The sequence below is a fragment of the Oncorhynchus gorbuscha genome, linkage group LG11, assembly GCF_021184085.1.
Source record: "Oncorhynchus gorbuscha isolate QuinsamMale2020 ecotype Even-year linkage group LG11, OgorEven_v1.0, whole genome shotgun sequence".
NCBI lineage: Eukaryota > Metazoa > Chordata > Actinopteri > Salmoniformes > Salmonidae > Oncorhynchus > Oncorhynchus gorbuscha.
In genome coordinates this window covers 36,520,320-36,534,059 of record NC_060183.1, presented here as the reverse complement: position 1 = coordinate 36,534,059, position 13,740 = coordinate 36,520,320, and the positions used below count along the sequence as shown (strand labels likewise).

General features: G+C 40.9%; 1 protein-coding gene and 1 pseudogene across 3 annotated transcripts; one reads left to right on the top strand and one right to left on the bottom strand.

Moving 5' to 3' along the window:
- The window catches only part of LOC124048563, a 40,970-nt pseudogene extending 39,416 nt beyond the window's left edge, over positions 1 to 1,554 (bottom strand).
- Positions 664 to 13,701, top strand: LOC124048564 (melanoma antigen recognized by T-cells 1-like). Of its 3 annotated transcripts, none has more exons than XM_046369480.1 (5): positions 664 to 997; positions 11,340 to 11,428; positions 11,664 to 11,760; positions 12,051 to 12,152; positions 12,920 to 13,701. In XM_046369480.1, the coding sequence occupies exons 2-5, from the start codon at positions 11,364 to 11,366 to the stop codon at positions 12,986 to 12,988; spliced, it is 333 nt and encodes a 110-aa protein (XP_046225436.1). In that variant the 5' UTR covers positions 664 to 997; positions 11,340 to 11,363; the 3' UTR covers positions 12,989 to 13,701. The 3 variants fall into 3 exon arrangements, with proteins under 3 accessions (XP_046225436.1, XP_046225437.1, XP_046225435.1); XM_046369481.1 differs by lacking the exon at positions 664 to 997 and adding an exon at positions 6,941 to 7,051; XM_046369479.1 differs by lacking the exon at positions 664 to 997 and adding an exon at positions 10,305 to 10,889.
- Positions 13,702 to 13,740: the final 39 nt, after the last annotated feature.

Genomic DNA, 13,740 nt, shown 5'->3' with positions numbered 1-13,740 from the left:
TGCTGCTGATCAAGTTTCTGCTGTTTTGCCTGTGGTTATGGAACCCTCACCTGTTCAACGGACATGCAGCCTTGTCCTATACCGTCTGTTTTCGACCCTCTCTCTATCTATTTATATTATTTTTAATAAATCTATGAACATCTTGAATAATGATCTGGCTTTAATGGCCATGTACTCTTATAATCTCCCCCTGGCACAGCCAGAAGAGGACTGGCTACCCCTCTGAGCCTGATTCCTCTCTCGTTTCTTCCTTGGTTCCTGCCTTTCTAGGGAGTTTTTCCTAGCCACCATGCGTCCATATCTTCATTGCTTGCTCTTTGGGGTTTAGGCTAGGTTCTGCATAAGCAATGTGACACCTGCATAAGCAATTTGTGACACCTCAGTTAAGCCTATGTACAGGAACATTGGTCTCTCTGTCGGGTGATATCGCCTTCACTACTGACAGGTACAAACTGTCAAGAAACAGGTGTCACAAAAAACATTGTTTTCCATTTACTCCTCCAATTAATTATCAACCGACCTTAGCAACACCCTAGTGACACCTGGGGTGTAATTAGTCGAAACAGTTTCGTTTTCCAACGAAAACGAGAGTTTCTATTGGACACATTTAGGTAGGTCCCTCCCTATTTAGTTCCGTTTCAGAAACGTTTTGCAAAAGAATGTGGGTTAACTTGCAGGACAACAACTACCGGTGGATTGTACTGTTAGTAGCTAGGTGGGACTCGCTGAGGTAAACAACTAGAGGAAAGGTTAGCTTGCGCAACGGGGACTTTAAAGGTAACCTGGAAGTGATATCGTGAAATAAGTTATATAATGCAACTTGTTGAGATTCGAGAATACATATCTGCAACAATATCAAGATTTACCTTGCCCTGACAGCATTGAACTCGCCAGTAGCTTTTCCAAAGACAAGTTGCTGTAATGATAAATGAACAAGTCCCCACAGCACGAGAATAAATACAGTCACCAGTGCGACTCCGACGCCTTCGTGTAGCAGGTAAAAGCTCACTTTGGGTTTCTTTTTCACGACACTGCATCCGTTGGTTCCGCATTGATCCTCAGGGTCATAATTCCTTTCGGAAACATTGTTTTGCAAGCAGGCTTTTATTCTCCTAATATTGGTGCCACTCTGCATCCTTGCCACTGGTACACCTTCAAGCGTCGCTTCGGTGAACACCTGATGAATGACGAGAGGGGGAAACTTCTTTCACTGCAAGGAAGTAGACGACGGTATAAATTCAATCGAAGGTGCATCAGTTCCCAGTCAATTATTATAAGTTCTCTGGTCTTACCAATTCATTACCTATTGGGTATATTGGTTATGGGGAGAATACTTGTAAATAAAGGCCATACCTGTGCACACAGTCCCAGTGATATCTTCCCTTCTCAATTGTCAGTCACTTACAGCCTCCTGATTTCTACCAATCAGCGTGCCCGAATACATATTTGGACTCTGACCCCTCCCACTCCAGGTCAGAATGCGGGGACTCGTTTAGTCTGGCCCAAACGAAAGATTATTGTATTCGTTTTGGAACCGGGCTGCTTCCCAGGCACAAACCAATTTCCCCGTTCAAAGCCAATGGTGAAGTCGGTTCAAGACAAAAGTGACATCATTAAGCACGTGGAGTAATGAGTAGTGGTATGTGTTTCCACGTGCAAAAGTGATTTTCTTTTGATTAAACAAACATTATCTGCCTTCTCAATGAAATCTAGTTTGAAATACTCAAACATGTTTTAAGGAAAAGAGATATTGTATGTTTCTGGACGATGCACCTTGTTGTGACAACCTGACTAAACGGCGCAGATTACTGTTCGATTTGAGAAGGCGGCTTTTTCCGTTTACGTCATTGGCCATAGACCGGTCATCGCAGCTCAGGATAATCTAATCCGCCCAGTGGCTATCGTTGTCGGCAGATGAAGGCGCAAATTTGACTGCCGACCAAATTTTCAGTCAAGTGAAATATAAAACGCAACATGCAACAATATCAAAGATTTTTACTGAGTTACAGTTCATATAACGAAATCAGTCAATTTAAATAAATAAATTAGACCTTAATCCAGGGGTGCAACTTTCACTGGGGACATGTCTCCCCCCCCCATCATCTGCTTCATCTGACCACTTTTTTATAGACAGAGTCACTGGTGCTTCCTGATTTCATTTTTTCTTTTAAGCAAGAATCAGGCGGATATAATTGTGGTCAGATTTGCCAAATGGAGGACGAGGGAGAGCTTTGTATTCGTCTCTGTGTGGAGTGAAGGTGGTCCAGAATTCTTTTCCCTCTGGTTGCACATTTAACAAGCTGATAGAAATGAGGTAAAACTGATTTAAGTTTCCTGCACTAAAGTCCCCTGCCACTAGGAGCGCCGCCCCTGGACGAGCGCCTTCCTGCCCGCTCATGGCGGTATACAGCTCATTGAGTGAGGTTTTAGTGCAAGCATCGGTTTGTGGTGATAAATAGACAGCTACGAAAAATACAGATGAAAACTCTCTTGATAGATAGTGTGGTCGACAGCTAATCATGATATACTCTTCCTCAGGCAAGCAAAACCTAGAGACTTCCTTAGATATTGTGCACCAGCTGTTGTTTACATAAATACATAAGCCCCCATCCCGTGTCTTACCAGATGCTGCTGTTCTGTCAGGCCGATAGTGTATAACCCGCCAGCTGTATTGTCATTCAGCCACGACTCGGTGAAACATAAGACATTACAGTTTTTAATGTCCCGTTGGTAGGATAAACATGCTTTCAGTTCCTCCCATTTATTTGCCTGATACTCACATGGCACCCCGATCTCCTTCCCTGATCTTCCTTCCTTTCAGTCATAAGAGACAGTAGAAGCAACATTATGTACAAACAAGTTACGAACAGCGTGAAAAAAACAAACAAAATAGCAAGGATGGTTAAGAGCTGATAAGACGGCAGCCAGTGGAGCCAGCAACAGGCAGGAAGCATGTAGAGAGGGCCCAGGTGGGATTGGGCCAGGGTGTCCTCAGTCACAGCCCAAGAGCCTCAGGCTCTCTGGAAGAGGAGACAGAGAAAAGACGAGGGCTAGTGAGAGCATGGCTAAGACCATAGTACACCACATGCACTGGGGGTAGAGAATCATCAATAGTGTTGCTCTGGACATTGGATAATCTGACTAACACACACACTTGTTTGACCTCTCTCTGATACTGTCAGCCTACTTATGTTACTTTTTGGAGTCAATTCAGGAAGCATTCAATGTCCTGCGTTTGTATAAACCACTTCTTGTTACCTGTTAAATAACCAGCAACCATGGATAACCACAAGCAGATGCGATGTTAGCATGTGACTATCGAAATGTGGCTTTGCTGGCATGCATGCCACTATTCAACACTAAACAATACATGAATTGCAATATAACGGGGAGACAAATTGTTAGGGCCTACATTAAACTGTCCCAACAGCAGTCACAATACCTTACCACTGTTACACCTGGCTATCAGCGGAGCCTTGTCTGGCAGCGAAACAGTTCATACAGCCTCATTTACTGCCTTTAAAATAAACATAGCTGATATGGCTGACTTGCTTAAAAACAAATGTAGTTTCTACTGACAATTGAAATGTACAAACTATAGCATAAGGGGAGGATAAGAGGCAATCCGTCATTTTGATTAAGACATTAATGAGCGAGTGACGACTGACGTAGTTAATATAACTATTTGTTCAGCACTTTTGAAATGTACAGCAACATAATTCAGAACATGGACCATTCTTATAGTATTCTCTCTGTATTCTAAGTCAGAACTGTAGGATAAATAAAGGGGGCATAGAAGCAGACAATGAAAGCTCTTACAATATTCGATGATTACATTTCTCCAAAACAGGTTATAGGCTTATAGGCTACATGTGCACCACCAAGTTAGAAGAGCAGCCGAAATGAAGAGGTGAAAATAGGTGCAAGGTGCAAGCCAAGCAGGTGCAAGCCAAGCGCCACCACTACTATCAGTAGCACTGTCAAAGCTATACAAAAAATGTCTGCAAACAATCACACACTGGCTACTAAAAGCTTAATGTACAACAAAAACGTAATATTACTTTCTTAGCTACAGTATACATATCTCCATGGCATATTACATCATTTATGCAGCAGCATACAAGACATTTTTGGACTCACCTTGCTCACTTAAACAGGAAGGTAGCGCGGCGGTCCTTTGTGGGCAAATTTTGTCATCAAAGTCTGGCATTCTCTGGATTTATGGTGGGAATTCGGGGGGGAGGGGGGACACAGCTACTCCACTGAATAACAGGCTAGGGATTGCTTGGGCAATACTTGCAGTTAGCCACTGATTACTTCCAAACTACTCATTGTTGAATTAGCCATTTTTTACTTGTTGTGTAATGGGTATGTCCAGTGGTCGATGAGAACCGATTTTATCTATAAATTCTCTGAATTATTTATCTTCATGTGACAAGGATAAAAAAAGATTTGCCTTTAGATTGTAGACAATGATTAATGATGATGACTGTTAGTGAAGATTTTGAAAGCAAGATGCTGACGTAACCTGCCCTGAATGACATGTTCGCCACTGGCCAGGTCAGAATCCGGCGATATAAAAGATCATGTAAAAACAGCTAGCTGGAGCTCATCTGAGTGGTCGCTGTGAATGCCCTCACCCGCTGGTACTTAAAGTAAAAATCCACCCAAAACCACTCATTCCTTTAATTTACAGTGTTAAATAGCACTAATATGTGAGATTTTTTTTGTGAACAAATGTTTCATTTTGGTGTTATAATAAGGTTGATCGGAACATGAAAAATCGTTGTCGAAATCTGTTCAAGTCGATTACAAAAAAAAGCTAGCAAGCAAGGAAACGTAGCGACACACAATAATATCAAAAACATCAGCATGTAAAGGAACTAGTTAGCTGTAATATTGCTTAAACAAACTGCACTGTACATTTAGGAATCTACAATCTCACCAGGTTCAACCTGCAGATAGATAGATGTCTTCTATGGTATAATGGCGTTCACAACAATTGATGTACATTCTGCCACTTACTGTGCGGGTGGATAATAAGGATCCCCAAAAAGGAAATAATGTGGGTAAAAATAAATAGAATATCATACAAACTATCAAAAACTAAATGAACTAAATCAACCTGCTTTTCTGTAAAAAACAACATTCTCATCAGGTCCCTTACTCAGGCTCAGAAGACTCCTCTGAGGGCGGGACATTTTCCTAGTGATAATAATCCTCGCAGTGCCTTCTGCCGCGAAGTCTTGGAGCCCAAAAAACTTCTCGACTGCAGATATAATGCCGTCCAGCTTCTTGAACTTCTTAGACACTTGTGCTGTACAATTAATCACTGTGGTTATCAATGGCACAACATCCACTTTCACAATGAGTGTATCCAGATCACTCGATTGACTTAAAACACTAGGAACTGGTTGCAAAGCATCCACAGCTATATCTTCAACACTGTTGCCTCTCACCCCTTCGACTCTCTTCACCGCCTCCACATTTGAGATCAGCTGCACTGTCCTAATCGTTGACACCTCGACCACCTTCATCCTAAGAGCGCACTCAAGGAAGTCCGGAGTATGGGGGGAAAAAAACGGGCTCCGACTAGGAGAATATGTTTTGAAACAGTCCTCCTACTCAGAATTCCAGGTCGGGAAATCTGGCCTCTTTCTTGAGCTCCGACCTGAAGATCACTGACGTTATGATTCATAATAATTTGGTCCCTTTCCCCCTCATAACTTAGCTTATTGTATTGTTCTGACTTGGTGGTGCACATGTAGCCTATAGCCTGTTTTAGATAAATGTTATCATTGAATATTGTAAGAGAATATTGTCTGCTTATATGCCCCCTTTATTTATCCTATGGTTCTGACTTGGTGCACAGGGAGAATACTGTAGGAATGGCCCATATTCAGAAATGTGTTGCTGCACATTTCAAAAGTGCTGAACAAATTATATTGACTACGTCCGTCCTAACTCGCTCATTAATATCTTAATCTGAATTATGGATTGCATCTTATCCGCTCGTCATCCCCTTATGCCGTAGTTTGTACATCTCAATTGTCAGTAGAAACCACATTTGTTTAAGCAAGTCAGCCATATCAGCTATGTTTTTTTAAATGCAGTAAATGTGGCTGAATTGACTGTTTTGCTGCCAGACAAGGCTCCGCTGCTTGCCAGGTGTAACAGTGGTAAGGATTCACTACATGGTGCCGAAAAGAAAACTCTGCTGTTGGGACAGCTTTATGTAGGCCCTAACAGTTTGTGGGTACCGTTTGTCACCATTATAGTGCAATTAATGTATTGTTTAGTGTTGTGTAGTGACTTTGCTGGCATGCATCCCCTCAAAAATTGGGGAGTTTGCCCCACCAAGATTTACATGCTAAAATCGCCACTGGACCTGGCTACAGTGAAGATGTTCCAGTACCCAAAAGAGGAGTCGTTTCTGCGCCCCAGGATGCAGACGAGTTATCCTGCATTCCTAAGCAGTATGGGTCTGCTGACACTACCCACAACACACACACACAAAGCCGTCAAGTCCCAGGAGAAGATGAGCTGCCCTACACAACTCTCTCATCGCACAGTAGACCATCGCTGCTGCAAAGGCCTCCTAATAGGTTACCATTGGCTCATAACACCTTATAAAAGCCAAACTACTTATTTTTCAAATTAATGCCTAGCTATAATCAATTCAAGTCAAAGTTTGTTGGTCACACATCCAGAATACAGAATGTACATGTTGCAGTGTAATTCTTTTTTGTTCTTCAACATAGAAATGCTACCAAAAATAATTTACTGAAACTTGTTACACTGACGGAGTCACCCACGATTCACCAAACAATATTTTGAAAGAGGAAGTAAAGTACTTTAAGCAGATGTTTTTGTTTGTCTCCTCCACTAACCGAAGCTAATTGTATGGATTTTTTTCTACTTAATAATGTCAAATTAACAGCTGTACAGAATGACTCACGTGAAGGCCAAATTACAGAGGAGGAACTTCTTGACGCGAACTAAGGCTTTTAAGCCCGGGAAAACTCCAAGGCTGGATGTCATACCAGTGGAGGTATACCAAACCTTTTTTTATATATGCTCAGAGGTCCGTTATTAACATGTTTTGACCACTCCTATATAAACGGTAGATTATCGGACACTCAACAAGAAGATCTGACTTCATTATTATTGAAACAGGATGCAAGTGGTAAATATAAAGATCCAGTCCATTACACTTCAGTGTTGTGAAGCAAATGCTTAGCGCATAGAATTAAAAAGTTATTGTTTGAGTTTATTTTATTTTTACGGGACAGTGCACCATTAATCAACGTTTCAGTAAAAGTGTCGGTTTTTAGCCAGCCGGCTAATTTTCAACCGCAGTCCCTGGGAAGGTTATTAAAAACAATTACAATATAGACAATTATTGAGCAGTGAGCACACGCAGAGCAACATAGGACAAGCAAGACATAGCATACAGACAAGAGCAACATAGGACAAACAAGACATAGCATACAGACAGAGCAACATAGAACAAAAAGCAGCAAGATATCCTAATCAGACAGTTTTTTTTACATGGACAATACATTGGAGATAATATAAGACTGGAAATAATAGAACACTATGAAAAATCTGGGAAACCAGGCCTGGTATTTGTATCTGACTTTGAAAAGGCCTTTGATAAAGTACGACTGGAATGTAAATGCCTGGAATATTTAAATTGTTTAGAATCTCGTATAACATGGGTTAAAGTTATAATAATCCTAGGTATAACATAGTAAATAATGGCTACTTCTCAGAAAGTTTTAAACTGTCAAGAGGAGTAAAACAAGGTTGTCCACTATCGGCATATCTATTTATTATTGACATTGAAATGTTAAGTGTTAAAATCCAACAAATGTGTCTTTGTACACTGATGATTCATGTTTTCTTTTAAATCCACAATCTGTATCTCTCCACAGCCTCATTGAGGATCTAGATACTTTTTTGAAACCAAATGATGTGTGTGTTTAACCTTTATTTAACTAGGCAAGTCAGTTAAAAACATTTTTCTTTACAATGATGGTCTACCCTGGCCAAATCATCCCCGAACCCGGACTACGCTGGGCCAATTGTGCACCTCCCTATGGGACTAATGACCACGGCCAGTTGTGATACAGTCCTGGATCGAACCATGGTCTGTAGTGAAACCGCTAGCACTGAGATTCACTGCCTTAGACCGCTGTGCCACTCGGGAGTCTATTACATATTGGATCACTAAAAAATACAACTTTTACATTACCATTTATGTTACCAATAAAATGGAATGACGGGGACATTTTTTTCACATTTATTTAATCAGGTAGGCAAGTTGAGAACAAGTTCTCATTTACAATTGCGACCTGGCCAAGATAAAGCAAAGCAGTTCGACACATACAACAACACAGAGTTATACATGGAGTAAAACAAACATAGACTTATTTTTCTACTGCATTATTGACTATATACAATGTGAGCAAATGAGGTGAGAAGGGAGGTAAAGGCAAAAAAAGGCCATGGTGGCGAAGTAAATACAATATAGCAACTAAAACACTGGAATGGTAGATTTGCAGTGGAAGAATGTGCGAAGTAGAAATAGAACTAATGGGGTGCAAAGGAGCAAAATAACTAAATAAATACAGTAGGGGAAGAGGTAGTTGTTTGGCCTAAATTATAGATGGGCTATGTACAGGTGCAGTAATCTGTGAGCTGCTCTGATAGCTGGTGCTTAAAGTTAGTGAGGGAGATATGAGTCTCCAGCTTCAGTGATTTTTGTAGTTCGTTCCAGTCATTGGCAGCAGAGAACTGGAAGGAAAGGCGGCCAAAGTATGAATTGGCTTTGGGGGTGACCAGTGAAATATACCTGCTGGAGCGCGTGCTACGGGTGGGTGCTGTGGGTGGGTGCTGCTATGGTGACCAGTGAGCTGAGATAAGGTGGGGCTTTACCTAGCAAAGACTTATAGATGACCTGGAACCAGTGGGTTTGGCGACGAATATGAAGCGAGGGCCAGCCAACGAGAGGATACAGGTTGCAGTGGTGGGTAGTATATGGGTCTTTGGTGACAAAATGGATGGCATTGTGATAGACTGCATCCAATTTGCTGAGTAGAGTGTTGGAGGCTATTTTGTAAATGACATCGCCAAAGTCAAGGATCGGTAGGATAGTCAGTTTTACGAGGGTATGTTTGGCAGCATGAGTGAAGGATGCTTTGTTGCGAAATAGGAAGCCGATTATAGATTTAATTTTGGATTGGAGATGCTTAATGTGAGTCTGGAAGGAGAGCTTACAGTCTAACCAGACACTTAGGTATTTGTAGTTGTCCACATATTCTAAGTCAGAGCCGTCCAGAGTAGTGATGCTGGACGGGCGGGCAGGTGTGGGCAGCGATCGGTTGAAGAGCATGCATTTAGTTTTACTTGCATTTAAGAGCAGTTGGAGGCCACGGAAGTAGAGTTGTATGGCATTGAAGCTTGTCTGGAGGTTAGTTAACACAATCCAAAGAAGGGCCAGAAGTATACAGAATGGTGTCATCTGCGTAGAGGTGGATCAGAGAATCACCAGCAGCAAGAGCGACATCATTGATGTATACAGTGAAAAGTCGGCCCGAGAATTGAACCCTGAACCCCATAGACTGCCAGAGGTCCGGACAACAGGCCCTCCACTGAACTCTGTCTGAGAAGTAGTTGGTGAACCAGGCGAGACAGTCACTTGAGAAACCAAGGCTGTTAAGTCTGCCAATAAGACTGTGGTGATTGCCAGAGTCGAAAGCATTGGCCAGGTCTATGAATACAGCTGCCCAGTACCTTAACAATCAGCATTAAGTAGTAGCAGGTGAGAGCATTCACAGCCAACTGTTCATACAAGCTCCAGCTAGCCGTTTTTACAATACTGTATGAAACGCAATCACTTGTTCAGGTACACATTATTCCATTTCTGTTAGTCTGTGGAACCTGTTCAGTTTATGCCTCAGTTGTGGAATCTTGTTATGTTCATACAAATTTTTACACATGTTAAGTTTGCTGAAAATAAACACAGTTGACAGTGAGAGGACGTTTCTTTTTTTGCTGAGTTTATGTTCTGTTGCAGTGCTCATTGCAGTGGTTTACAACTTTATTTGACTATTATCGGTCAGTGTGAACTGACTGGGAGGCAGAAAGTCATCATATTGTCCATCCTACAGACCATTCCTTGGTACTGCAAGATAATCTGAAAGTAGGCCTTCTATAATGCCAAAGCAGGCAACAAATGAAAAGGATATTAGCCCTACACTATCAAGAGCATCATGCTACATTACCACTACAATACAATAAAACACGTGATCTTATTCGCAGGAATTCTAATAGGTTAGGTTAGAATTACAAAGCAATATTTTGGTATTATTTTAGTGATTCATTTTTTGGTCATCATTTTTGGTGACATGTACAGGGAAATGTTCAAGATATCAATAGTGTGCAATAAAGGTAGGCTACATAAAGTTATTTTTATGAACTATATTAAATATTTTAATCCTTGATATGTTACTTATATATAAAAATAGGAATAAGTGTTTATGAAGTTTCCCTTATTAATGTGAATAATGAAGCGTGTTGAGCCTGAGCGCCATGTCAGACATAAAGAGTCAGCAGATAAAGTTTCCATAATCGAGTCCATAATATAAATTGTGTTCTGGCTCCAGGACTGGAGGGGTTTCACGCCCATTAGTCCAGTTCAATGGCTTTAAGTATGAGCGGTGGAACTCGTGACGGTCATGAAATTCCTTTCCTCCCCTCACAGTTCTAACCTTTTCTCAAGTCAGAGATTTAAGCAAAGAAAAGTGAGACTGAGAGCTTTCGGGAAAGCGCTGAGAAGCAATTTAGAAGGACCGGACCCTTCACAATCTAATTATCTACTTTGGGTAACTTTTTCTACAATCACAGATCATTGATGGACAGGTCCATTCAGTTTTCTTTTGAACTAAGACAAAATATTTTAAATTATTACATTTTCAAAATGATCAATTTATTTCAATATTGATAGAAGCTTAGGCTATACAATGTTGATCAAGATTTAGATTTTCTGTTAGTTATGGTACAGGCTACATTATGATGCTGCAATGAAATAACATTATTTATAGACCTACATAAAATATTATAGGATATAAAATTTAAATATCTTCTGATATGTTGATGTTGCTTTGGAATTTAGCCTAAATTCAATTTGTAGTTATGTATTTTTGCGGCAAAATATTCACAATATACTTGACCAGTGGATTAGCCTATATAGTTTAGCCTGTTATTGATGTTGAAATAAACCTGTAATAACGGTTTCCTACCGTTTATAATGGTAATTGCATCATGTTCCTCAGGTGTAAAAGTCTGGATGGAAAGAGATGCCTCGCGGTGACTTCAACGTTTATTTTGCAAGCAGAGGAGGACAGCATGTCAGGGCCGAAGAGTTCGTGGATTTTATTGAATCTAACTAAAAGAAAAAACATGAATTGAATTGATGTTTTCTGATATTATTTGTAGCATTAAACTGGTAGTTAGAACTGTGTAGAATATAGGCCTTACAGACATTCAGAAAACGTCATTCGATTTGTTATGCCATTTTATATCTTAAAATTGATCCATTGGTGAAGAAAGTATTATTCATTTATTCATAATACTACATTTTGTTTGGTGCGCCACAGGGCAGCTGGCATAGCTCTGTTGGTTGTAATTCTCGCAGCCCTTCTCATCGTCGGATGCTGGTATTTCAAGAGGAGAAGCGGGTACAAAATGATCAGGGTAAGAATTGTCCAAGCTGCACTTGCCTTGCATGACAAAGGGTGCATATCTCTATGGTATAAAATGGCTTCATCTTCTCCCCTCTCCTTCACTTCATATGTAATGATCTGAAGAGAATAGGCCTGAAACAGGTGAAAGCAATAGGGATATACAGTATATGTATCTTTTACCTGTCCAGTTCTTTCACAGATCTAAAGGAGATGGAATAGTGGCAATAGGTAATCGCTTGCTGTCCAACAGGGATTATTCCTCCTGTTCCCCTTACTAACGTTGCTGTTTTCTCCCCACAGAGCCCAAGATCAGGGTCCCCGCCAGGATTCAGTGGAGGACAGTTCAGCCAGCGAAGAGCTGCAGCAGAAAACAAGATGGGCCTCAGTGAGCTCCGACCTGTGGTAAGAGACTCGGACTGGATGTACTGGGCTTGTCAATGGTCAGAACTGACTTCTTTTTTTTTTTAAGAGTATTTGATGTTTTATTGAATGGAGTTGTCCTCTATTGCTGCGTTTACACAGGCAAGCCAATTCAGATATTAAATCTGTGTACAAAGACAGAAGTGAAGAGAGAGTTTCTGTTTATGCATAGTGGTGGAACCAGGATTCGATCACATGCTGCAGACATGGGCAGTCATGCGCTGGAAGGCAATAGTGTGACCAACCCATGGCCATGATCATAGCATACTGCATTCATTCGACTATACACACCAACACAACCATGAAGGAAGGGCCTATAGTTCCAATCTCCATGACTTTTCCTGGAATTAAAGGGTTCTTTGTGGAATAAGGGGCACATGAGCTGCCTGGTGCAATATGGCTACTGGTGGTGCAGTCAGAGATTATGTCTCCAGACATCAGGAGGGGATTACGATCTGGAATTCATAGGGCCCCAAGGGGTGCATAATTGTACTTGGAAAGGGCATATTTCGACATAAGGGCTTTTCACAAGACTGAGCCGAACCAAGCTGTACTGAGCTGACCTATGCATCCATCATCATTGCAGCAATCATTACGAAAAGGACGACGTGAAAAGAAAATATCCAAGCCAGCAGTTTTGGTTCGTGTCGGTACAATACTGTGAAAAGGGAAATAGTATTTCAATTATTAGAGGGTTTTATCCTGGTTGTTTCCTAAATGGTGTGTGTATTTGTATTGATGTGTTTCAGCTTCCCAATGCCCCTCCTGCCTATGAGAAGATCTCATCAGGACCCCTACCTCCTCCCTACTCGCCCTAATAACAACAGTCCTCTGTGGGATAATCAAAAAGATGAAACTTCATGTGTTATGTCGTTAAACACACGATCAAACTTGTGAAGAATAAATATTTTGCACTCTATTCACTATCACAAGTTTATAGAAGTATTCTTCAATAAAAAAAAATGTTTTGGGGGGAGGGGACACTGTAGTTTCATGTTAATGTTCTGACCTTTTAGCTCCACAAGCTTTTATTTCTGAATGCTGCTCAAAGAACAAGACTTTCTATCAATCCCTGTATATCTAAACATAACAATGTTGTACTTTGGAAGTTGTTTGTTCATTTCAGTGATCACCTAGCTTCTGCCGAGTCCCCAACAAACCGGATGTTCCGGTTTTCAGGAGGAATGGAAAGCGAGCCTGTGACGCAACTTCCGCTTTTGGACGTTTACAAGGCGACGCTCCATCTTAACTCCTCCTCCACATTTACTGGATTGGTTGAACAGTGCAGAATAGAACCTCCCCGGACTATTTTGTAGGGGACCTAGTATCAGGTGTTTATTTTATGCCTGCTACGTTACATTAGTGACAACCAAATGTGTAGCAGCAATTGAGAATTCTTCTGAAGTTAATGACAACAGCTTACTGGCTTGATTGTTTGCTTATATATTTCAAAATGTACTTATGAGGATTTGGAAAGTATACATTTCAATAAAGAACACATAATAAAAAATAAAAAACACAATAAAAAACACAGTTGAGTTTACCAAGTGCCTAATTCACATGAACACCA

Excerpts from the sequence above, each read along its gene's own strand:
- LOC124048564 (XM_046369480.1), top strand. The coding sequence starts at position 11,364 with ATGCCTCGCGGTGACTTCAACGTTTATTTTGCAAGCAGAGGAGGACAG. Across the intron at positions 11,429-11,663 it reads CAGCATGTCAGGGCCGAAGA|GGCAGCTGGCATAGCTCTGT; the intron begins GTTCGTGGATTT and ends GGTGCGCCACAG. Across the intron at positions 11,761-12,050 it reads GCGGGTACAAAATGATCAGG|AGCCCAAGATCAGGGTCCCC; the intron begins GTAAGAATTGTC and ends TTCTCCCCACAG.